At 46.7% G+C, this 25,865-nt stretch overlaps 1 protein-coding gene across 4 annotated transcripts in view; it reads left to right on the top strand.

Moving 5' to 3' along the window:
* The first annotated feature begins 6,908 nt into the window (after positions 1 to 6,908).
* Positions 6,909 to 25,865, top strand: part of TEDC1 (tubulin epsilon and delta complex 1) — a 68,732-nt gene continuing 49,775 nt past the window's right edge. For 3 of the 4 annotated variants that reach the window (XR_012057180.1, XM_072932868.1, XM_072932867.1), the window contains exons 1-3: positions 6,909 to 7,177; positions 8,120 to 8,198; positions 14,915 to 15,117. Coding sequence is in view for 3 of the 4 variants with exons in the window: in XM_072932868.1 (XP_072788969.1) it covers positions 6,911 to 7,177; positions 8,120 to 8,198; positions 14,915 to 15,117 (549 nt within the window). In the remaining variant the exon portion in view is untranslated. Of the gene's footprint in view, positions 7,197 to 8,119; positions 8,199 to 14,914; positions 15,118 to 25,865 lie in introns of all 4 variants that reach the window. The other variant, XM_012575399.5, reaches the window with a different exon arrangement.

Raw genomic sequence — 25,865 nt, 5'->3', positions numbered from 1 at the left:
AAGCCTTGTCATCCTCGGGATTTGTGTGTCCAGCTGGGAAAAGGACCTGTGGATTTGGCTCAAGGTCCTTCCCAGCAGGGCCCTGCACTAAGATTTCAGAAGCAGCTTATTTCAAATACAAGGGGTCAGGCTGGCAGGGATGAGGAAGGAACCAGTGAAAGGTGTGGAAAAGCAGGGGCTGCACGGGGGGAGGCTGGGGTGATCCAGCCCTTTTCACTGGCAGTGGCTGCAGCTGGGGCAGGAGGCAGTGTTCTGCCATGTTCTGCTGTTTGCTGCGTGCTGATCTTTGCACTGTGTGCTGCTGTTTCCAGTGTGGCTCCCTTTTGCTTCCATCCCTGGCCATGGATTTGCAGTGTACTTGTGTTGGCTGGGGACATCTCTCCTTGTCCTGGGTGCAGGCAGGGATGCAGGAACTGAGCTGTGCCAGGCCTGTGCAGCTGCAGCTACGCCTGATCTTGCAGGTGCCTCACTCTGTGCTGCAGAGGGGAATATATGTGTGCATTAAAAAACAGGGATCCCTCACGCATGGGCTGGGGACAAGCCCCTTGGTATTTATTGCCAAAATCTCCTTCTTAGAGTCCTGTTTTTCTGCTTGCCCTGCAGTAAGAGCTCCCACTGAGATGGCTTTTAGCCTCAGGACTTTCTGCTGGGATATTCTCCAAGAGCTGTGCTTGTACAAGCCACTCTCTCTGCCTGATCCAGCCTTGATGCTGTGAGGTTGGGCAGGTCAGGCACAGGTCACATCTGCAAGGAGCCTTGGTCAAAGAAAATATATGATAAATTAATTTTTTAAAAAACTCACTTTGGTCTTTGGAGAGGAAGCAGAAACAGCTGTATCTCATTTGGATAGGAAACCCACGCCTGAGCCAGGCCTCCCCTGGATGCTCAGTGAGGCTTGGCAGTGGCCGGCGCACCAGGGAGGTGGGCTGTCAGCAGACACAATCTTTTCTCCATTTGAACAGTAAATCTTCATGGCCTGGAATGTGACTGCACAGACAGACAGCAGTGTGGTTTACAGTGCCTCTCATCTGTGATGCTTTTGGTTCTGAGCCTTGGCAGGAACTTGGGACAGGCAGGGACGGTCCCTTCCCTCCCTGTGTAGTGATGCACTGGCTGTGCTGCTCCTGCAGCAGGGAGAGCAAGATGCTTGGGGCAAATCCCAGCTTTCTGCCCATCTGGGACAGCTAAAGTTGTTGGGTGATTTACAGCATGGTGATGCCCAGCACAAAATTCCCTGCTTTGGTGACCTGAAACACCACCGTTGGTGACTCTGAAGAAAGGGGCTGTGCTTCCTCTGCCGTTATTTCCTAAGCTTGGGCTGAGATCATTCCGTGGGTTGTGGAGTGATAGTTGCTATAAACACTTCATCACTGTGACAAAAAAACAAACAACATCACAGTTCCTCTGGCAGTTGGATGTGGGCGAGCCCCAACGCCCTGGGTAGGGAAGCAGAAGAGATTTTGGCAAAGACAGAAAACAGGATGGGTTTAGAAACTTAACTGCTGCTGCTCCCCATCCCGACTTTGTGACTTTTTGTACAGAAGAGAAAAGGAGAGGGGAGCAGAAGAGGGGCTGCAGGGCCCTTCAGCCGTGGGGGCACAGTGCAGGCAGGAGTGGCCAGTGAGGGTGATCTGACCCTGTGTCCTCCTCTCGGCACAGATTGACAGACCTTAATCTGAAGCAGGGGACAGATGTTTCTCTGTGCCTGCAGCTGGCAAGGGAGGTAGCTCAGGCTGGAAGCCCTACAGCAGGGTTCTCCTCAGGGTCATGCTGAGGGAGGGCAGTGGGCTCAGCCCCTGGACAGGGCTGTGTTTTGGCAGTGTGGCTGCAGCCTTAAGGTCACATCTGGACTACCCTGTGCTGGGTGCCCGGGTCAATGCTACCTTGATAGGGCACCAACGGGGCCACTCACCCTTTCCTGCCAGTGCTGATGGGGACAATGATGTGATGCTTCTACCACTTCCCTTGAGGTGGTTTGTGCAGCCTCTGGCTGGGGCAGAGTGGCACAGGGGCTGTGGCTGCAGGAGCTTCCTGCCCTTTGCTGTGCAGAGCTCACGAGGATGAAGCTGGGCTCGAGCTGGGTGGTATCCAGTGTGCCACTGCTTTGGGGATTTTTAAGGCTGATTTGTGTTAAGCTTAAAGAGCTCTGACATATTTTAGGCCAAAAAAGCATCTGCCCATCTCCTAATGCCTCAGAAATCTGCCTTCTTATGCAGCCAGTGTGGTAAGAGGGGCTGTGCAGCGGATGTCAGGCAGCAGGAACTCTGGCAGATTGCGTGGGGAGATGGGACTTCCCATCCAGCTCTGCAGTAGTGGTTTGGAGAACCCCCATCTCAGCAACGGAAACAGCTCTGCAGAGGTGAAAAGGGGGGGGTAAAACCTTCTTCCTGATGGGGAACAACACCTCCAGCAAACACTGAAGATACTGAAGTCAGGGTATGACAGCCAGGGGTGTAACAAGAAGTGAATGGGACCATGAACTGAGGTACTGGAAACTAAAGTCTAGCTAGGCAGCAAGAAGAGGAGGGCACAGACTGCTCTACTGTCACCCCTTCCTACCGCTGGTGATCCAGTGCTGGAGAACAGCTGGGTGCAGAAAACCCTGGCAGTATTTAATCAGGTTCTGGGTGGCTTGCCCAAGCAAGGAGTAGAAGCAGAAAAGTTGACATCAGGCACCTAGAGGTGAATTTTGCTTTCACATCTCTTGTGTTATTTTCAACGAAACAGGGAGAGTTTCCAAGAGGGAAGGGTGCACGGACTTCCCTCTGAAGCCTCTTGGTGAGTCTTGTGTTAAAGGCCCTGGGGGAGGAGGTTAGAGGGAGTTTCCGTCTGTGCAGAGAAGCTTGGCTATTAGAGTAAAAAGGGTGAAACTCCAGACAAGAGAGTTGCTGAGACCTCAGACCTCTTTTCTAATTGTTCCCAATTCGCTTATACTGAAAGCCCTGCATAAGAGCGCCTGAAATACAAACATTTTTATTAACCATCCAGCTGCTGGGAGCTGACCTTGAATTTTGGTGCTACAGCCCACACACAGGCTTTGCTGCTGACTAAATGCCTGTGTCCAGGAAAACCTGCACCAGAGCCTTTGTGGAGTCATGACAGTATTGCTGCAGCCCATCTATGCAGGCAGTCTGTCTTCACAGTCCTGTGCTTGCTTGGCTCCTTTCTGCCAGCACCATGCCATGCTGCCAGGCCATGCCTTTTCCCACTCTGCTTAACCTGATGTCCCAGTGAGGGAAGAACAAGTGTGTATAAAAGGGCCAGGAGGGCACGGGGAAGGAGCTGGAAATGTTTGCAGCAGAAAGTGGTGCAGCCTGACTACCTGCTCAGGGTGTGAAATGCTCCGGCCACCCAAGGCCTCCCTCGAGCAATGGAAGGGGACAGAGGGAGGGAGGGAAGCTGTGCTCTGCTCTGACAGCTGCTCAGCAGATACCACAGCGCAGGTAGGAGAGGGAAAGGAGAGGGAAGGAGAGAGGTGAGGAACTCTGGCCACCCGAGCTGGCGGTGGAGCGTGGGAAGTGCTGATGCCTGGATTGGAGGCCTGGCCAGGAGACAGGCTGGCTCCCGCCCACGCCTTCACGGGGATAAAAGCATTAAGAAAAAAACCCAAAAGACCCAAAGAAGTTGTTTGTGCAGGAGGAGAGCTCACACCTTGCCCTTGGCAGAGCGGGCTGAGGTGACATCAGGGAGCAAACAGGGATGGCTGCTATCGCGTACAATCGGCATGAGGCAATGGGACAGGGCCGGCGTCACCCCCTCTGGCAGCCCTGTGCGCGCAGCAGGGCCCTGTGTGGTGGCGAGTTGCCATGGCACGGGTGCAAACAGGCGCCCCTGGCTCCACTGAGTCACCCAGCACGGAAATGACCGCAGCTGACACATCCACCGAAAATGGCCGGCTGTGTGGCACCACGCGGGCCCGGGAACCCAGAGACCTTTCCCAGCTAAAGCATCCCTGCCCCCCAGTACGTGCCTGGACTTTCCCTTCCCATTGCTGTCCTCACTGCCATGCTTGCCCTGAATCTGCCTCAGCGCCTGGGAGCCAAGGAGCAGCTGATAAGCCAGCTCTGTCCTGCTTCCTTTCTATAGAGAGGGTCCTGGGGGCTTCCAATCTCCACGATGACATCAGGGTTGTGTGCTGATGTCAGACAGCCATTGCTGGTTTCCATCTGCCAGGACACTATTGCTTGGGAGAGGGGATGTGAGGGGTGAGGGTGGCCTGGATGCAGCAGGGCTCTGCTGCCAGCCCTGCTGGGACAGCACGCTGGGGGCTGTCACCTCCATTGTCTGCCCACAGCACACGGTCCATCTCTGCAGCAGGAAACCATTGCATTCGCATGGCCTCTCCCACGCTGGGAACACGGCCCCGGCAGCCGGCAGAGCAGATAAGTGGGGCCTCGCGGGCCGGCACCGAGCACCCGCTGTGCTGCTGGGATGCTGGCAGCCTGGGATGCTCTGCCTGGCCTCCAACCTGCCCCTGGCCGAGTGCCAGCCCTGCACAGCGCCAGGCGGCCTGGGCCAGCTGCGCCCATGGGGCTGTGTGCCAGGGGAGCCGCGGCGCAAGGGAGCGGGGGATGCTGGCCAGCAGGGCAGCCAGCCCTGTGCTGGGTGCCACGGATTTGGTTTGGCCAGCAGGATGGAGAGGTGGCACAGGGGTTCTCGGTGTGCTGGGATGGCGTGAATCCCAGCTGCTGAGTGGTGATGTTCGCTGGCCTGGGGGTTGGCTGGGGGACAGGAGCCCAGAGGAGGGGTGGTGGACAGAACTATTCACTGTGCATGCACCGGGCGATGCAGGAGAGCCCTTGTCTCGGCAGCTGCCCTGAGGAGAAAAGGCCTAGACAGAGGAATGTGTGTGGGGACAGGGATAGCTTTGAGCTGAGTTTATGGAGTGGTCAAGAAAACACAGGAAATTGGCTGCAGCTGAAGGTCCTCCTGCCTGGAGACTGCAGCAGAGACGGGAAAATAGACAAGCGATGTGTCATGGAGGGAGCAGACAGCGCCCGATAGCAGCAAGGCATGGAAAGCCAAGAAGGATGCCAAAGACAGCAGAGGATTGTCCTGGTTCGATAAGGCTCTGGGCAATAAAAAAGGGACTTTATGGGCTGTTGGAAACCAAAGGAAAGGAACCATGTGGAAATGCCAAGCCTGTTAGGAAGGAGAGCAAAGAAGTGGATACAGATTGCTGAGCTAGAACTGGACAAGGGATAAGGAAAATGCTTTCCAGGTCATTAGGAAAGGAGGATGTGAGACAACAGCTGCTAGAGAAGATATTTTAAAAATCCTTAAGCCTGGATAACTCACACCCAGGGGTCCTTTCAGGGCTGGCTGGAGCAGGAGCCAGGATCCACAGGACGGGGAGAGCTCTAAAGCAGCGCTCAGCACTGGAAAGGAGTGGGAGGCAGGAGAGGAGCAACCAGAGGGAAGGAGTGCAAACACAGTTCACGTTGGTTCGAGGACCCTTTGGACCGCTGCGATTTCTCTCCTCATTGCAAGCAGCCGTTTGGCTGCAAGAGCCTGTTCTGTAGCGGGAAGGAATTTCACGTGTTGTTTCATGTTGTTCAGATACTGGAATTGAACTGGTGGAAAAAAAAGTAAACGCATCATGCTAGATCCACAATGAGCATATTAAATGGGCTATGAGCTGGGGAACTGGCCAAGAAACCATCATGGTTTCTGCTGGAAACATGATGCTGGGGGCTTCCAGCAGGTCTCATGTCCAGGCACAGGCAGGATCCCCGCGGTGCTGGCGGAGCAGAGCCGTGTCCCTGGCACAGAGCAGCTGTGCTCCCTCTGTAAACGCACGGCAGGAATCCATCTCTGTGCCAGGTTTGGGTTCTGTAAATCCTGCTCATGGGCAGACCTCTCTGGAACTCAGGCTTTTGCCACGGAGGAGCTCTGTTTCTCCTGCCCCACGGCCCCCCAGGGATGAGTCCCTGGGATCGCTGCCTGTCGGGGTTAAAGGCCTGGGGAGCCGAGCTGGCCGCAGCGCGCTGAGCAGGAGGCTGGCAGGAACACCCTGGGCGCTGCTGCTGCCGAGCGCTGCTCTCCCATCGTCCGAGCAGCCGCTCCGGCTACGGCACAGCTGGGCCTTTGCCATCGCAAACCCGGCTTTTGCAACAGCTCTGGCCGCCAGGAAGGGTGGGGGAAGCTCGCAGGGCTTCCCCGGGTGTTTTCTGCCGGGGCAGGAGGCACGTCCACGGCTCGGGGAGGTGGTGGCATGTGTGGGTCAGTGCCCGGGGCAGGCCAGGAGCGTTCTGTGCCCCGAGCCGTGCACGCAGGTCGGGACCACCGGCGGTCCGGGAGGTGCGGGGACATGCAGGGACATGCAGAGACATCCAGAGCGATGCAGGGACATGCAGGGAGGTGCAGGGAGGTGCAGGAACATGCATGGAGGTGCAGGGATATTCAGGGAGGTGCAGGGAGATGCAGGCAGGTGCAGGGACATACAGGGAGGTGCAGGGATATGCAGGGAGGTGCAGAGACATCCAGGGCGATGCAGGGACATGCAGGGAGGTGCAGGGACATGCAGGGATACGCAGGGCGATGCAGGGAGGTGCAGAGACATCCAGGATGATGCAGGGCGATGCAGGGAGGTACAGAGACATCCAGGGCGATGCAGGGACATGCAGGGAGGTGCAGGGATATGCAGGGAGGTGCAGGGATATGCAGGGATATGCAGGGAGGTGCAGAGACATCCAGGGCGATGCAGGGCGATGCAGGGAGGTACAGGGACATGCAGGATGATGCAGGGAGGTGCATGGACATGCAGGATGATGCAGGGCGATGCAGGGAGGCGCAGGGACATGCAGGATGATGCAGGAAGGTGCAGGGACATGCAGGATAATGCAGGGACATGCAGGGAGGCGCAGGGACATGCAGGATAATGCAGGGACATGCAGGGAGGCGCAGGGACATGCAGGCAGGGCCGGCGCACCCGCAGTGCCCCTCCCCGCGGCCAGGGGGCGCTGCCGCGGGCGGGGGGCCCGGAAGGGCGCTCCCGCTGGGGCCGGAGCGGCGCGATGCGCGGGCAGCGCCGGGAGCAGCACCGGGAGCAGCACCGGGAACAGCACCGGGAGCAGCACCGGGAGCGGGGCTCGGCGCTGCCCGCCGCCGTCGGGGCGCTGTGCCGGGCCCTGCCGCCCCGCGCCCGGCCCGCCCCCGACACCCTGCGCCGCGCCAGGTTCGACCGGCCGCAGGCGGTGAGCGCCGGCCGCTCCCCCGGAGAGCCTGCGGGGCACAGGGCACCTGCGGGACACCCGAGTCCGCTGGGCCCGGGGACAGGCCCTGCATGGCGGCGCGACGGGCACCGAGCCTTGGGCAGGCCCTGCGTGCGGGGCTGCGGTGTGGTCCCGGGTCGGTGTGGTCCCGGGTCGGTGTGGTCCCGGTTCGCTGTGCACCCAACCGACACGTGTTAGGGAACTCCCAGCAAACTCTCCGCTCTGGGAAGGGCTGTGCCTTACTGTGGTTGTAACTCGAGGCTTAGTGTTTCACTCTAGTCTGCGACACCTTCTCGGTGTTGCCTGCAGCCCTTTGCTGTACCGGGCTTGGGTCTTGCTGCTTTGCCTCCGAGGCTTCCCGCTTGCACACAGGATACCTCCCTTCCTCTGCTATTTTAAGGATTTTATGAGTGTTGACTGAAATTCCAGCCGTAAGAATCACTATTTGAGTTTGTCAGCGTGGTGTCCTTGTGCAGCCAAGAAATGATTCCCAGTTCCAGCTCATTCTGTTGTGCCTCTTTGTGAGTTTCTGACACTGTCGTGTCAGATCTTACTGGTGTGTTCAGGCGCTTGTTTGACTACGGGTGAGCTGTGCCATATGTGGTTGTATCAGAGCAGATTTTGGAATGCTCCTTCACACATGGGTCTCACAGTAGAAGTGCTGGGTGCTGCTGTACAGCCAGCATTAACCCTTTTCTCTCTGGGTGCTCTTTTCTGTAGATTCTGTGTTCATCAGGTAGGAACATGAACAAGAGCATACATGAACCTGCCTGATCAGATGGTGTTGGCTGGATCAGCAGGTGTGCTCTTCCGTGTGTGATGTTCAGATATGGGCTTAATTAAGACTAAATAATATGGCAGATATTTTTCCTGCTGATCTCCCCTTACACTCCTCTCTTTTGCAGAGCCTGGACTTCTGGAAGCTGCTGTACGTGCTTCTGAAGCAGATCCATGGGGGCAGGTGGACAGAGTCTGATGCCATAGGTAACATCATTGTGGTTGACTGCAGTTTCCATCTGTCCTGGGACTGGTTTTGTAGCACCTTTGGCTCCTTTCTCCCTGTAGTGAGTGCTCTGTTTTGAGCATCTGTGCCACCAACGTACTGGGTGTCAGGTTTAGTGATGAGTAAATGTGCTGTGAGGCAGGTTTGCTACTCTTTGATGTGCTTTATCTTGGAAACTGGGATGTTTCCACAGGCTCTTGCATCCCTGTGACATTTTATTGCAGGTAAATCTCTGCAATGAAGTTATACATTCTCAGTATCTGCAAAGACAGAAGCAGATTTGGTTTTCCTTTGATTCCTTCTTTTCCCATTCCCGTTCATACCATGATTCTGTTGGTACTTTTCTATCCAGTCCTGTGTCAGAGACAGAGACAGGAATTGCAATGTGAGGGCCATAAAGGCAGTGTTTTGGATTGAAGTTCTAGGCAAAACAAAAAATGGACTGTGTGTGATTATTTTAGGGGTACTGCGAATAATATCTTTATGGACAGGGCCACTGCTCCAGAGAGGAGCTGAATACAGATTGACTTCCCAAAACAGCAGAAGACGATTTACTTCTTAAATGTATGTTGTTCCAAGTAAAACACTACTCCCCATCTTCTCTCTTCAAACATGTCTATCTAGGGCCTTTTCACTGGATGAGAATTGTATTGTGATGAATCAAGGTCTCTTCATACTAAATCCACTTAATATTAACTTTTGCCCTTGAAAGCAAAACACCCTAAGCAGCACTGTATAAGCCCCTGATTAGCTGTGAGCCTGGTGGCTCTGTAAATGGAATTAAGAAAGGTTAAGCATTGTGGAATGCAGAGCAAAACCACCAGCATAGTTTAGCTGGTAGCTCAGCAGGAAGTTCTGTTACTCGCAGGACTGCTATTTTTTATTTGGCTGTTTTTATTTTTCCACTCATCCACAATCTGCTGTGTATGGCAAGTCTATTTATTGACGGTCTCCCACAGCATTGTGGATGTGGTCGTGCACATGTGCAACCTTATTGGATCCTGGCTGCTCCCATACTAATTGGCTGTAGCATTTGGGAACAGAATTTCCAAATGCAAGTGGCAGGTTCTGGCTCTGGAGACAGCAAACACAGCCTCCACTGGTATTATTGTGAGGTAGCAATGTGTGATTCTGCTGAGAACTGCTCAGCTGATTTTTGAGAAACCTTTTTAGTCACAACTTGGTGATTAAAGCTGAAATTCAGGCTGGAGTGCTGGACTGTTTTTCAAATGACACTAATTACTTTTGCTTGGCAAGTGAATGAGTTGTCTGCTCTGAACACAATCGATATTTTACTGCTTTTCTTCTCTGCCCCAGCTCTGGTCTCTTGTGTATTTAATGCAAATGAAATAAGCCTTGGACATAGGCACTAAATAACTTTCTCAGGTTTTTGTAGGATCCTGTTACACAATAGAGAATTGAAACAGACTCCTCTAATCCAAGTCTAGTGCTTTAGTGCACAGATCAAGCTTTGCTTTTCTCTGGTCTTTTTGTACAACCTCTTAATTACCTTGGTTAAAACAAGGAGAGCAGCAGTTGCCAGATCCCAGAGGAAGGCTGCGAAGACTCCTTTGGTGTAACGGTTACTGTGAGCATAGAAAAACTTTCTGGAAAAGAGGAGCCATTCTCCAGTGATCTTGCATCCTTTGTTTTTCAAAAGGAAACAATGATCTTTGGCCACTTCAGGAATCCCACTGAAGCCTGCCAGTCAGTGGTTATAAAATTCTGCAACTGGCTCCTGGTTTCTTGTTCTGTGAGAACTTTTTCTCCCCACAGCACTTAACTGTAAACCTTGCTGTAAACTTACTGTAAAATCCATTGCCTTAAACATGTCACAGCAGTGGGTCACTGGACAGTGGAGAGTCAGAGTAAGCTGTGTGAATACTCTGGGCATGACCTTGCTGATGAAATTGTGATTAGTGGTTTCATGCTGCTTGTTCTTCACAGAGACTGATGAACTTGATTAACAACCTGACAGCCACACCAGGTAGCAGTGCAATATGCATTTGGACAGTTGGAGAACACATTTATTTTCTGGGATTGCTGTTCAGTTTTTATAGCATGGGAAAAATGTCTGGAGCTGCAATAGATTTCTGTTTGACAAATGTAGCAGAAAATGTTTTTCTGAAGTGGTAGTTTCCCATAATCCCACTCCCTATGCAGGTGTTCCTTGTCTGAGTGCATGAAGTAATGTATCTGTGTCTGTGCTTGTGCTGGGTTTGTAGTTCCTTTTCCTGTTAGCCTGCCAGGCTAGTGCATAGCTCTTATTTGAATATTATCTTGTAAATCACTGAAAATATTTATTGGGACACACAGTAGAAGAGCACAGCTAGAGTATAGTTTTAAGTGAGCTGAACCCTGAGGTTCATCCCCAGTTTGGTCTTACTTGGCGAATTTACTTTTATAAATGTAAAAGTGTACTTTATATCTGTGGAGAAGGGGATTAGTTGGAAGCCTTGTGAAGGTCTTTCTGTATAAATTTCCTAATCCTAATGCCATAAGAAGACGTCAGACAGGTGTCTGGTGTTAACTTCTCTCTGAGTGATATTTTTTCCTCACTCTTGGTCACATTACGGAAGAATCCATCTTGGTCCTGGGTAAGCACATAACCTTTACTGCCATTTATACTTTTGCCTTCTAACTTGAGCACTCTAGAGATGAGGAAAACTAAGGGACTTCTCTAAGGTCACAGGAAGGCTCCTTGAGCCCCAGTTCCAGATCCATGCCTTGACTGCTCACTCCCAATTCCTGCCTGGTACAACAACTGTACCCTCTCCTGTGAGGGTAGCGTGTTGCAGAGGGAGACATGGAAGAGGGGGAGATAAAGGACCAGAACAACTCTGAAATTCAGGTGCTGAATTGCCTTGGTGGATCTGGCCTGAGTGATGTATTAGAGTAGGGAAATGGTGATAAAAGAAAGTAAAAAACCACCTGACTTGCTCTGCTTTCCTCCACTTTTAAGGAGCTCCTTGAACTGCAGATGGCAGCATGTGATGCTTATTTGCTTTGAAAAAGGAGGAAAGCATATACTGTTCATCCGTCCTTTTGGAGGATTTCTGCTTTTACCTGTTATGGCAGTTCCTTTCTTAACAAATGCACACAGAAAAGGAAAGGATGACATGAAAACCCTGCTCACATAAGAATGTTCATGAGTTATCAAAATAAAATATGCAATACCTCCATGCTCCTCTTGTGCTTGAGGGATTGGAGTGCACATCTACAGGAAGGATTTTAGGAGGCCATAGGCATTTCTGCCACCCTGACATGGGGAAGGGAAGCTGCTTGTTTCATTCACAGATCTGTGGAAAGAGCAAATGGAGTGATTTAGGTCTTTTGCTTTGTAGGAATGCCTGAACTGCATGGAACTGTAGATTTCTCTAGCTCTACCCATCTGTGACAGCTGTCCAAAGGAAAGAAAAGAGCAAATCTAGAAGGATGGTTTCATGGCATGGGGGGATATTCCTTCAGCCTCCAGCAGTTTACATCTCAGACTTTTCAATACGGAGAGGATATGTTTGTGTTTCATAAGTTTCCATGAACTGTTGTTCTGTAAATCCAGTTTCTCCTTGAGCCTGAGTGACTCTTAGGAGTCCATAGAGTCCCACCCATAGTGAGCAATTTCAGAATTTTGCTCTGTGTGTGAAAAGCATTTCTTTTACGTTTTGACTCACATGCTTGCTAACTTTGTTGGCTCACAGTTCTTGTGTTGAGTGTTGTGCAAACAAATCATCCACTCTTCACCTATTGCACAGCACTCAGGATTTTGAAGAGTTTTGCCATATCCATTCTTGCTCTTCTGCTTGGCCTACTTCATTGCTTCTTACAATGCAGCTGTTCTGTACTTGTCATTGTACTTGTCCTTCCTGTTCATTTCTTTCTAAATCTTCTGTAGCCTTAATAGGAGAGGAGAAATAAGGGTCATGGTGGGTATTTGTGTTCTGTTCAGTGTCCTTGGTAGGTTTCTCACACTGAGTTTGCCTTTGGATGCCTGTCAGAACCAATTGTGATACTGTCATTAAAAACCTCATAATCTGAGATTGTGTTCCTGAGCCCACGGTGCAATTCCACGTCCAGTCTTATGTTGTAAGTCAGTAAAGTTTGGAACATTCTTTGTGCACATAATTTTTCAATTTTTTTCTAAAAATACTTTTATCTGTCTTTTTAAAGCTTGGGCTCAAGGTTCTGCAGTCCTTCATGATCTGCTTGCATTCTTTACTACTAATATCACATCAGCACCTTGTTTTCTGTCACTGTCACGTTGTCTAAGTGTCATTTTGAGTTGTTTGAACAGCAGTTGTTTAGCACAGAGCCCTCACGTGAAACCACTATTTCACGTGGCCCTCTGTTTTTTGTCTGCTGGGTACTTATCATTGATCCAAGGCTTTTCCTCTCTCTCCACTGCAGTGCCTTGGTTTCTTTGTGCAAGCTGAATCCCAGTGGGAAGTCTAAATGTCTTGCACTCGTTGAATATTCCTTAATCACTTGCTTTTTGTTGCCCTTGGAGAGCTCCAGAAACTTTCTGAGCAGGTCTTCCTTTTACACCTGTTGATTCCTAGCCAGTATGTGTTGTTTTCATTGTCCCCCTAATTATGGTCTTTATTCTGTTTTTGACTTAGTACAGAGCCAAGGTTTATTGGGCAGAACCTTTTTTAATAGTAACTTCCTCTGTGTTTCTCCAGTATTTTACAGTCCTGCAGTGCCTGTCTTGTAGCTGTCAGGTACCATTTGCTGGTGTGAAGGAGTATGGATCAGAGCATTCCTGAGAATTTAATAGCCCATGTGCTGTGCTGCATTATCTCTGCTCTCTGGCGCCCAGAGATTTGCAGCAGGCTGTGAAACTCCTATCTCTAAATTCCAGTTTAGTTCAAGAGTGGAGTGGTTCAAAGTGCTTGCTAATTCATAGCATGCTTGGTGACTCATAAAAAATGAATAGGTGAATTGGAGTCCCATTGTAGTGGGGGTGGCTAGTTGCCTTTGTTGCCTTTGTTAATTTCCAAGAGGCCATTACTGGTCGTGATCCCAACTTTGAATTTCTTCTTTTCCCTGAGCAGTAGTTCCTGTAATCAGAATGGGGTTGTATAAAGAAGGCTTTTATCCTTTCCCTCCTGTCCTTCACCAGTTGTTGATTGTTGCATATAGATAAAACCTTATAACAGAAAGGCCTTGTGAAAAATGGTTTAAACCTTATTACTCTGGCTAAAGTAACCTGTTAAGTTTCCATGAGAAAAAAAATTACAAAAATAAAAATCAGTTTACATAGCCGTCTATTCTTATGAGAAGGAGTTTGCACCTACAAAAATAAGAAGTCTATCCTGTGAGAATCCATGAAGAAAAATATAAACTATCTGGAAAGAAAAAAATTTGATCAACATGTACATTAGCCATTACCAACCAATCAACCGAGTGTCGATAATTTGCTAACCTATTAAATTCAAAAATGGTACCTTCTAATACCATATAAAAGTTAGCTATGTACAATAAAGATTCAGCTATTCTACACAAAAAAACCAAGCATCTCCTACATCTCATTTCTATCTCTAACGCAAGGCTGCAACGACAGTTGAGAAAGACTAAGTCCCCACTGTCTTCCTGAGGCTGGGTTAGAAATGCTGCCCTCGAAGGAGGCCACAGCGGTGGAGCTGCGTGGGTGACTGCGCTGCTGCAGTGTTACTCTCAGCGGTTACTCTCAGCAGTTACTCTCAGCTGTTACTCTCAGCTGTTACTCTGTTACTCTCAGTGGTTACTCTGTTGTTACTCTCCACGGTTACTCTGTTACTCTCAGCTGTTACTCTGTTGTTACTATGTTGTTACTCTCGGCGGTTACTCTGTTGTTACTCTCAGCTGTTACTCTCAGCGGTTACTCTCAGCGGTTACTCTCAGCTGTTACTCTCAGCTGTTACTCTGTTGTTACTCTCAGCAATTACTCTCCGGTTACTCTCAGCGGTTACTCTCAGCAGTTACTCTCACGGTTGCCTCAGCTGTTACTATCAGTTGTTACTCTGTTGTTACTCTGTTACTCTCAGCTGTTACTCTGTTGTTATTCTCAGCGGTTACTCTCAGTGGTTACTGTCAGCTGTTACTCTCAGCGGTTACTCTGTTACTCTCAGCTGTTACTCTGTTACTCTCAGCAGTTACTCTGTTGTTACTCTCTTCGGTTACTCTGTTACTCTCAGTGGTTACTCTGTTACTCTCAGCAGTTAGTCTGTTGTTACTCTCATCGGTTGCTCTCAGCGGTTACTCTCAGCTGTTACTCTGTTGTTACTCTGTTGCTCTCAGCGGTTACTCTCAGCGGTTACTCTGTTACTCTCAGCAGTTACTCTCTGCTGTTACTCTGTTACTCTCAGCTGTTACTCTCAGTGGTTACTCTGTTGTTAATCTCAGTGGTTACTCTGTTGTGACTCTCAGTGGTTACTCTCAGCGGTTGCTCTCGGCTGTTACTCTCGGCGGTTACTCTCATCTATTACTCAGCGGTTACTCTGTTGTTACTCTCATCTCTTACTCTCATCTGTTACTCTCAGTGGTTACTCTCAGCGGTTACTCTCAGCGGTTACTCTCAGCGGTTGCTCTCAGTTGTTACTCTCAGTTGTTACTCTCAGTGGTTACTCTCAGTGGTTACTCTGTTACTCACAGCGGTTACTCTCAGCGGTTGCTCTCAGCAGTTGTTCTCCGTTGTTACTCAGCTGTTTCACTCTTGCAGGTGCCCAGGTGAGCTTTGTGAAGTGGGCGCTGTGGTACCACGGCTACGGCCGGCCCCAGCTGCAGCGGCTGCCGGCCGACGGCTCCGCGGGCAGCCGGGAGCTGCTGCTGGCGTTCTCCTGGCTGCTGCACAGCCCCGGCCTCCTGGAGCAGCTGCTGGCTCGGAACAGGGTGCAGCCTGGCGATCAGACCTCCGTGTGCACGGTGAGCATGCTTCTGTCCTTCCACCCCTCCCTGTGCACTCACCACCAGTGTGTGATGGGGGCTGTCCTGGTGCCTTGGCAGGTAAGTGAGTTCAAAAAAGGCCAGTGGCTGTTTTCTTTCCATTCTCTAAGCTTTCCATGTGCAAAGCTTAGGGGCTCTTTCTCTTTATCAAACTCCCACCCCTGCTTGAATTCCCTGATTTCTATTTATAGTACAGCTGAGACCACTGTGGATGTAAGTGAATCTCTTCAGTCTCTCTGCTTCTGGGTTTTGGGCTCCCAGAGTGAACTGAGTGGTTCTGCAGGGCAGGCAAACAGGTTAGCAATGAATGCTGGGTGTGTTGGCATTGTTGGGTAGAGCAGATAAGGGTAAGGCAAATAATACTTTTTGCAAACAACAAGGTCTCAAATGGCAGCTCCTGCTCTTGAGGTAACTAATGACCTTTGAGAACACGTTGGAATATGTTGTTTTTTCCGTTACTAAAAGCCGTTAGTACATAGAAACTCTGTTCTGAAGTAACCATCATCTAGTCAGACACTAATTACTGCTCAGTCTGCTTCAAAATGACAGGCTCACAGAATTTCTTAATTTTTTGGCAAAGGACTTTGTAGGTCGGAACCCCTAACTGGTGATAATCTCATGGTGTCTAAGGCCTGTAGTCTTTATTGAACCCATATATGTTTTTTTCCCCGGTTTTCTGGAGCCTTTTCAGGAGGCAGCAAAGCAGGAAAGCAAAAGTTTGGAAAGCTGCAATATAAAAACAGTGTCTTCAGAAGGAAAACACTTGTACAAATGGAAAACAAAGGAAAGAATCCTCTTTGTAACAATATTACAAGAAGTATTTTGAGGAAAGGGACCACACTGACTGCACTACAATTACTTGCTGCACAGAAGAGGAAGCATAAGCAGCTGAGCTGTGAGTGGCAGTGCCATCTACTTATGTGAAGGGTGTCTTGAGATTTCAGAAAAAACACACTGCTGGAGAACTTTTTACTTTAAATTTATCTTTTACCTTTTTCTTGTTTTTCATCTGCAGTAGCAGGGTTTTTTTTTTTGTTTTTTAACTTTATTTGGTTAAAATTTTTCTCAGTTTCTGTTACAAAAGAGTGACAAGTGAAATGTGACATGAATTCAGGGAATGGGGCAGCACCTGTGTTATTTTCTCTGAAGGCTTTAAGCTTTGCATTTCCCAAAAAGGGATGAAAGAACTATGGTAAAAGAATGTTATCTCTTGTGGGCACACATACTGGTGTGTCCTTCATTGCAATTCTCACCTGCTGTACTTGTGTCTCTCAAAAAGCTTAGAATACATATTAAATGTTTTTACTTCATAACTGTCCAAAACAGTGTTTGGAAAGGCTTAAGAGTCTGATTTTTTTTTTTTATCAATGACCAGACAAAAATTGTATAGAAGTTGGAGTTGGAGTTAGCTTGTGTATGTAAAGCTCATTGTATTAATGGAAACAATTCTTGTATGGTGTTCGTCCAGCAGTTTTCATGCTCCAATAAAAATAAATATTTACAAGGGAAAAAATTATATAGTTACAGCATAACTAGTGGGTTTTGTGATTTTCCAGCACAAGAAAGTTAAAACAAATGGAATTTTGAGGGAGAGGTCTTATCTTATATTTGATCAACTAGACATTGCAAAACCAATAAATTCAGCCTTTAGGTGCCAACCAAATGAAAATCAGTGGTAGTGCACTGGCAAGGATGCAAGGAGTTAGTGGTGGGTGAGGAGGAGATGGGAGGGTCACACACCTCATTTTGGTCAGTGAATCAGCTCCTTGTAAACCACTCAGGAAAGCCTGTGTTTGTTTGTTTCATAAAAATGTTAAGTTTTATTGTTGTTAGATATTGTCATTTGCTGGCTGTTGTTATTTTGTGAGGCAACCATGTGGCAAAGCCTGCTCATCAGCCAGTGTTCAGCCATAAAACCCCAAAATCTCAATAAGAGAGGGGGAAGGTGAGGTTGTTATTTTGCTACCTGACATCTTTTAAGTTAACACACCAGACATGTAGTCTCTGCAGTCTTAACTCTCTTGTATTTCAGTAAAGTGAAGGAAAAAGGTAAAAGAAGAGGAAAAAACCTTCACTCAGGAAAGCTCTGTCTCAAAAAATAGGAGAAAGAAAAGGAACTGCTCTCTAAGACAATTGAAATGAAATTCTCAGTTGAGAACTTGAAAAATCTTCCACTGAATGGAATCTTTAATGATTACAAACAATTTTCCTGAAGTGAAAATGTTGCACAAGAAAAATACAAACAAACAATGAAATACATTTGGTTCTGTGAATGGCTTAGATCTCTGCCAAAATGAGCAAAGTGTGAAAGCCAGTACTTGCTGGAAAAGTACATCTGTTGGTCTACCAGTGAGAATAAATTTGGAGAGAATCCTTACCCTTTGTCTTCATTTAAAAGGAAAGGAGGCTCAATAACTGTAGGCATAATGCTAGTTCAAACTGATATGCATGTGGTTTGCTTTAAAAATTTTGTCTGAAATTCACAAAGATGAACAGGGTCTGTTGTGTGAGAAGAGAGAATGGAGCTAATCCCTAAATTAAGTGTACAATCATGTTCTGAGTGTTCTTTCAGCCTAAATTTAAAACAAAGCCTGCTGAGTTGCTGATAATGTGCCAAATACCCAACATATCAACAGCCAATTAATTTAAATAATTTCATTTCAGGCTACCACACTCTGGCCTTTTTTTCCTTTGCAGTTCCTTAGCAACACCGTTTTCTTTCCCTGCAAATTGAACACTTCCATCAGCTCTAAAGGATTTTTAGAGGTACAAGGGTGTTCATGACACATGATGGACAAGGAGCTCATGCTCCGCATGGAATTCTTAATCTTTAGATCCTGAGCTGGGAAAAGCTTCTGCAAGATTTTACATGTACTTATATCTTCAGAACCAAAAGTTAAGTGATTCCTGAAATTATAAACTCAAAGATGATAAAAGGTGGTAGGAGGTAGTGCTAATATAGGCACAACTCATTGTGAGGTAGCTGTGGTAAGGACAGGCATGGTTGGTAGCCTGGGGTTGGCTGCTTTTGTGTGGTAGGTACAGATTCCTTCAGGGCACCTCCAGCTCGTATTTTTTGGCAGGGCAGTGCTGCAATGTCTCCTGAGCCAGGATCCTGGTGCCTGTGGCAGGTTGCCCCAGTGAGCAGGGCTGAAGGATCCTTCCCGAGCTGTGCTCTCTTCTAGCACATGAAATTCATCAACTGAGAGGGGAAACAGTTAAAAGAGCAAACTGTGTCGCTGTGCAGGAGGAGCAGGGGGTCCATAATCCATGATGAACTGGCATCCATAATCCACGATGAACTGGGATCCGTAATCCATGATGAACTGAGATCCATAATCCATGATAAACTGGGATCCATAGTCCATGATAAACTTTAGAGACAGGCTGCAGCAAGTTCAAGTTCTCTGAATTTACTGTGCTCATCTGTCAGCAGGCTGGTGACTCCAGAGGCAGTAAGTGAAAGTTCAAACCTTGCATGGGCCAACTCTAGAAGTAATCACTAACTCTGTTAGATCTATAAAGACTTAAGTACAATCTGAATTGGAGGCTCACATTGATGCAGTGAAGTGTCTGCTTGGGAATTCTTGCCTGTTAATTGCATTAAAGCACTGTGTCAGTAATTGACGGTTTTCAAAGGCTTTTGAAACCCCTTGTGGATTTCCATCTCAGATATACACTGCTGTGATGTCTCAACGTCTTCTGTTGCTTTGGTGATCATGTACAGGCAGATTATTCTCAAGTGCCATTTATTGATTCCTATTCACACAGAACAAATCCTGGTGTACAAGACACAGCTGAAAACCTATAGCTGAAACGATCTCCTTCACTGAATTTGGGAGGCACACTTGGGGAGTTCTCATTCTCTCTGAGAAGCATATAATTGACATAAACTTGCCTTTTTAGCACATTTGATATCTGACTAATTTGTATTTACCTCGTATTTTAAGTTTCAGTGATACCATCCCGGCTTTCTCCAAATCTGTGATGGTTTGGGCAGGTAATAGCAATACTTGGTGAGCACATATTCTTCCTGTTTCCAGGGAGGAATACTGCCTGTACTTCTTTTATTTCTACAGCTGAAATTAATCTGTGTCCCCTGTAATTTAATTATGTGTGGAGACTGCTGAGCTTTTTAAATGGGTGTAGTGATGTTATATCCCTCATGATCATCAGGAGATGTTATACAAACACTGGTTCTTGTTTCCTCTAATTCCCTCTGGCTGCTTCTGGCCCTCTGAGTTAAATTGGATGCCCCTCCTCTTTTGTGAATTTGTAGTAATAAACAAATGGAGCTATTATGTCTGTTGTGCTTGGAATTCATGGATGTGTCTCTAGCATGTCAAAGTGAACTCAGTTTAATTACTTCTGGTGGGCAAAAATGAAGATAAACATGCCTTCTGACCCTTAGGTTTGCAATTTGATTAATCTTTTGTTTGTCATGGTCTAGTTTGGCTCACTGGCTATTTTCCAGCATAGTGTAAGGCTTTTGCTTGGTCTAATCTTGTTGTGAAATGCCTTTCTTTTACAGAAAACTCGACAGTCACTGCTGTTCCATAAACCATGCTATTAGAGGAAAGTATTACAGTAGCAGCCAAGCTCGATGTTCCCCCCAGCAGAAAACGAGTTGGGCATTCTAGTTTCAGTGAAAAATAGTTTTCTGCATTTTTTTTCCATGTCTTCATCAATTCCAGTGAGGATAGAGGAGGGAATTTTATTAACCTTATTGATTCTGACTCAGAGGTGTAATTACTTTCCAGATCTTTATGGGCTATATTAGTCTGTCAGCTTTCATTTTTTGGTTTTCCTCCCTTATTCCCTCAACTTACACTTCTATTCTCTTTGTCCTTCTGTATTCCTAGTAACTCTCACCATTTATGTTTTTGCCCTTTTTCTGCTATTACTGTTGCTGGATTCAGCAGCTGCTAAGGAACACTCTTTTTTTAAAAGCCATCTGTGAAACCTGAGTAGAGGGCAGAGGATCCCTGGGGTTTCTCCTGCAGAATTTTCCTCACCTCAGTGTGGCTGACAAGTCTGTTGTAGCATACTTTGAACTTGTCATGGTACCTTCTTCCTGTGCTGCACTGGAAGATGTGCAGTTACCAACATTTGTCTTTGCTTGACACAGTGAATGCACAATTAAGAAGTTTTGTTTGTTTTTTTTTTTTTTTTTTTTCCCAGACAGCATGTCAAAGTAAAACACTCTAAAAGACAAGTCTGAACTGATCAGAAAGGCTTATAATTTATTGAGTCTGCTGTGTCTCTGGTAATGTCTGAATTGCTGAATTTCTTGAACTTGACATTACAGCTGATGTGTTCCTGGATGGGGTTCAGCAAACAGGTGCTTGAGCTGTGTGAGGAGAAAATGATGAGGACTGGAGTGCTAGTAGGAAGGTTTACCATGGTCATACTGGTACTTTGCTGAAATCCAGCACAGGGAGCTCCTTCCTGGGCTGTTGGGGAAACGAGGGGTTTTGAGATGTTTCAGTGCCTCTCCTGCCCTCCAGTGCCAGGGAGCCGCCAGTGCCTTTGGTACGTTCTGATTATCTTCACAGCCTTTGGAGGTAAATGAGATAATCTGCTTTTGTTGTCCCACTGTAAACAACCTGGGTCTAAGGTTGAGAGGATCCTTTGAAATAAAGCACTTTTCCCTCAGGAGGACTTTTCCTTCAGGAACATGTGGAGAGGGCATGGCAGGCTCCTACCCACAGCAGAGCTCTGTCTCCTGGAGGGAAGTGCTGTTCCCCTGCGTTCCTCTAGCTCAGGTGTGCTGTTGCTGCAGGGAGCTGCATCTTTCTATCTCCAGGGGCTCCTCTCTTGCCACACTGGAGCAAATGGCCATGGGCAAGGGGAACTACAGCTGCAGGCAGGGGAGAAAAGCAGTGCAAGGCATTATCTGTGTATTGCATTTCATGAGCCCTGCAGAACTCTCTCCCAGTTAAGGTTTACCCTATCACGTGTTGGTCTTAGGATGTTTAGTTTCCACGTTCTGCCTGAATATATAATGCAGTGAGCATTGGAATTTAACGGTTTTTTTTAACCTTGCAGCTCCAAAGATTAGGCAGCGCTGCCGAGCTCTTTAAAGGCATTGTGCTTTTGCTGTATTGCAGAGCTCTTAAATAACGTCCCAAATGAGTGGGGAGGGATGGGATAAAGGACTGATGTGCTCTAGTGCCTCAGGCCTCTGGCTACTGCCAGAGAGGCTTGTTTGAACAAGGCAGGCATGGGTAAGAGCTGTGTTCACATTTTCTGTTTTCCCTCAGCACCTTCTCTTTTTCACTCTTTGCCATGAGTAAGCTCTTGGGAGTGCTGTTGTGAGTAGTAATTCTTAAAAGCGGCATAGAAATTTAAAAGCTAAAAGGCCTTGCAGAAACACAGGACTTCACTTTTTTATTTTAATTGCTGAATGCGATATGAGCATAACTTCGATGTTGTGAGCACTTATGTTTGTGGAAAACTTACTCTTCTATGCAAATATCTGAAGGTTTAATTGGTATGTGCACCATGTGGAATGGGTTTTTACACCATCTATCTTTCCCTGCATAAATCTAATCTGGATCATGCCTTGTCTAGGAGGAAATCCATTTAGTGTTGTTTATGATGCTATTAATGAAAAGAGTGCTGTCCCTTTTGTATTCATCTGTTCAGATTGTTCTTTTTCACATTTTCCCCTCCTGCAGATAGATATATGGCTTTATTAATTAAGAAGGCACGTCTGATACTGTTATTTCTGGCTATGGTGTTTAATTAGGAAAAAAACAACAAAAAACTCTGTTCTGTTTAAAGATGTGTAATTACAGAAGTTAACATATGTTATGTCACATCAAAACCATTGTTTGAATTATGAGCGGTTGGGAACGAGCGCTCAGTGAAAGCTGCAGAAGCACTTTATTGGCTTGATTTATGTGATTGCCTTGCCTTTCCTGAGCCCTGCAGTGAGGATCTAAATGTGCTCCTCCTACCCACCTTTGTGATATCAGGCTGTGGGCTTAGAGTAGTTAAGATCAGAGTGGTAAGTGAGTAAATATTTTCTGTCTAGACCCAGAGTCAGTCCAGTACAGGTGAGCAGTGGGCTGGCAGTGTGCACTGGAGGGTTCAGCTGGCAGTTGCTTGGTGTTGCTCTGCTCAAGGATTAGTGTCAGGGGGTTGACCTAGTGCATCTATCCGTGGGTTAAATATCTTATCTGTGTTCCAGCAGCCTTGTTTCTCCATGGGTAGCGTGAGCAGCAGATTGTTTGCTGGTTGTCCAGATGTAGAGGCAGAGAGCTGGTGCTTGGAGGGATTTGGAAGATGCCTGGGAAAAGCCACAGCTTGGTGGGGATGAGCTGGGCTCTGTCCTGGGCCGACAGGTGGCAGCTCACAGTCAGAAAAGAGCATCTCTGGGGGAGCCAGCCCTGCCATGGCAGTCTTTTACAGCAGTGCAGGCAGCACTGCCGCTCTGTTCCATTGCCTGCATGGGGCACAGTGAATTTATTTAGGTAAGGATTCATAAGCCTTAAAGATTCAGTAGGAACAATATAAACAGGCTAGATGAAGTTGCACAGCATTGTTTCCTCTGTAGTCCTGCATATGGCATATCACCGGATCTGCAAGGAATTTTGCATTATATCAGTTTTTGGAGTTTTAGTAATTCAAAGTGTATGAACAGAGCAAGATCTACTCCGTACCAAGTCACTAAAATCCTCAAATAGAGCAAGTAGGGGAAAAAATGCTCCCTTCTCACATGTCTGTAAACACACTGGTGCCTGTGTTGTTCTTTGATGAAGTATTTATAGGATGAAGTACTTGTTTAATTTATCTCCATCCACTGTTGGTACACCTGCTCTGTGATTTCTGATAACGTGGGGTTGCTTTTTTCGGCATTTCAAACCAAAAAGAACAGCTTCATTTCTGTTGTTGAAGTTGAAACTTCTTAATCTTTAATTTCTCTCTAAGCACATTGCATGCAAATTGTTTCCTCAGATGTATGGAATATGACTGAAAATTGATAAAGCACCATGTCTTTTTCACACCCTCCTTTCTCCCACCCCTTATTCTTTTCCTCTGAGTACTTTCATATCTGATGGCTTTTTTCAGTTCACTGTATCTCATGATTCGGACTTGTCTGCTCAGAACAATTCTGCCAGGAAGACTTTGGCAGTGTTGGGGTTTTTTATGCACTTCCTGCATTGTCTAACCACAAGCCTATTCACACTTTTTGGGAATGATCTGACACCTTTTTTTTTTATAATATGACTTGAAATAGCTTGGGATAGAATGTTTCGGGCAAAACTTGTGTTTTAAAGACTGAATTCTAGGCTGCCTTGCAGAAAAAGTTAAATATATGCTTTTGGTACATAAACCATGTTTAGGTCTATCTGAGGTTTATTTGTGAGTTTGGGGTAGGTTTTGTAGTTTGTGAGCTGCCTTAACTGGAATGGTAATGGGTGGTGTCTTGGAAGGTGTATTTGTTCTGGGGCTTAGCTGTTTATTTCTCCTGGATCTTTTACCACAGGAGAGCTGGTTCTGCTGAAGTGTGGGCAGGGTGATAGTTCAGAAACTGGCTTGGAGAGAGCTCATGTAAATATATTCTTGTCACTTTGACTGGGCTTGTGCTTGCTTTTCTTAGTCTTGCCAGTGAGTGGATACTGAAAAGTTCTAACAGCAGTACTTGGAGCTTTTAGGATAGAAAGCTCATTTGGGGTGAGCTGTGGTGGGAGTGAAATGAGGAGCTTCATTCTATCTTATGCTTAATCAATTTTCCTAAGTTATACTGCTCAGGAGTACTCTGGCAGGTCCACATCACCCAGTTTGACCAAACCAGCTCGGGCATCACCAATAATGGGAAAAAACCTCAACATGGTGATGAGGGCATTGATATTTACTCATGTGACTTTTGAACTGCAAAGCTGTGGCACCAATTCTTCCAGCTGATCCAGGCATGTCTCTTCTCTGAAATGGAATCAAAGAGAAGCATTAATTGCTGCAAACAGTTTGCAAGCAAAATACTTCTCTGGGAAGTGGAATGATCTCTTCCAAAAGAGGCGTGGAGCATTCCAGGTATGGGAAGGCTGTTGAGGTCTCTGGGTAGTTGCCTTGGCTGCTCTCTCTCTGTGAACTGGACTAAAAAAATACGAACTTCTGTATCTCATAGTGAATGTAGGTGTGTACCTGGATTGCTGCATAGATTAGATAAAGTCACAGTGATACTCAAAGCAAAGCCTATAGCTTGGACTCGTGTTTTAGTGATTTTTCACCCCCTAGGAGAGCAGTAAATAGTCTTAGATTGTAAAGATGGGACTGGAAATTGAGGTCACAGTATAATATGCAAGACCTTTATTTTTTTACCTTGTTTACTTTATGCCGGGCTAAGTATTTCATAGCAAAAGTAATTTTTTTGTGCAGTTTGCGAAATAAATAATGGAGAGATCCTGTTAAAAATGCATTGGCTGGCTTCCTTATTTTAATATTAATAAGGCAGGTTGCTACAATAAAATTAGCTCTGCATGGTGTTTGTCACTGTACTGCCAAAGCAATCGAGTCTAATGCCATTCCTTCCTGAAATAAATCCCCGGGAGAGCAGTATTTGTGCTGTTCTGAAACCTCTAACCAGGGAAGTTGGAGTAGGACTGTAAATTATGGACACTGAAGATTTTAATCTGGGATTCCCAAGTCTGCCTTTGGCCTTGTGGCTTTCTAGCTGCTTATGTGAGGTCTTTTAATGTTCTTTACATGGGGGTTTTCTCTGCTGCCATGACTAATATCCAACTGCTTGGCTTATCATGCTAATGGACAGCTTAGTAACCATATCTGCATGGTGTCCTGGTCCTGAAACCATCCTGTATGGGGCAAAGCAGCCTGAACTGTGGAGGGGCTTGGCTTGGACTGCAGTGTCCTAGGACACAGTGCCAGGTTTAGGAGCCTGGAGACAAAGGAGTAGAGGAAGAAGGAGGAAGAAGAGGAACGTTGGAGTTGGCACAAACTCTACTTTTTTGTTGTTGTTGTTGTTAAAGATGAATCTTTGCCTTTAAAAGGAGAAGCCCTTTACCAGCCCTGCACCTCTGTGATTTATAGTATTTGTTTATCTGAGCCACAGAGCAAAAGGGAACAAACCTGTTTGGTATGTGACCAGAACAGCAATTTTGTGCTTATAAATAATAGGAACACTCATTGTAATAGAGGCCATGTCAGCTGGAGATATTTAGGTTAAAACAAGTGTTAGGGGGTTATTTGATCATGGTTGTAGACACACTTCTGTTGAAATCTGCATTTAAGGCAAGATTAAATCTCTTCATTTTACAGTTTGCATTGTTAGTTTAGGATCCAAATTGGAGCTACATTCAAGCTTTGCCTGCCAACTGGATCTTTTGAAGATTTTACTGAACGTGGAAATCTGTGAATCAGGGAAGCACATATGTTTAAATACCATCAAGGTCTGTGGGTCCAGATATCTGCCTAAGTGTTTTCTTGAAAACAGTCATGTTTCAAGTAGGCTTTTAAAATTTCTGCTTAAAAGAAATGTCTTGAGAGTCTAAGAACTGGGAGACATTTCCTTTCAGAATGGCAAACATCTGTTCTGAATAACCAGGACTTTGCAGTTCTATATTATTTCTATTTCTTATGACATGTTGTGGTAAAAATGTGTGGAATGATGGGTTGTGCTTATTGTGAGTAATTCCTATAGACTGCATGAAATGGAAAGCTTTACTTTAAATATTACTGGCATCAGAAGTAAAATTACCCATGTC

This window comes from Taeniopygia guttata, chromosome 8 (assembly GCF_048771995.1).
Source record: "Taeniopygia guttata chromosome 8, bTaeGut7.mat, whole genome shotgun sequence".
NCBI lineage: Eukaryota > Metazoa > Chordata > Aves > Passeriformes > Estrildidae > Taeniopygia > Taeniopygia guttata.
The sequence above is the reverse complement of the archived record's forward strand: the minus strand, read 5'-3'. Positions and strand labels throughout refer to the sequence as shown.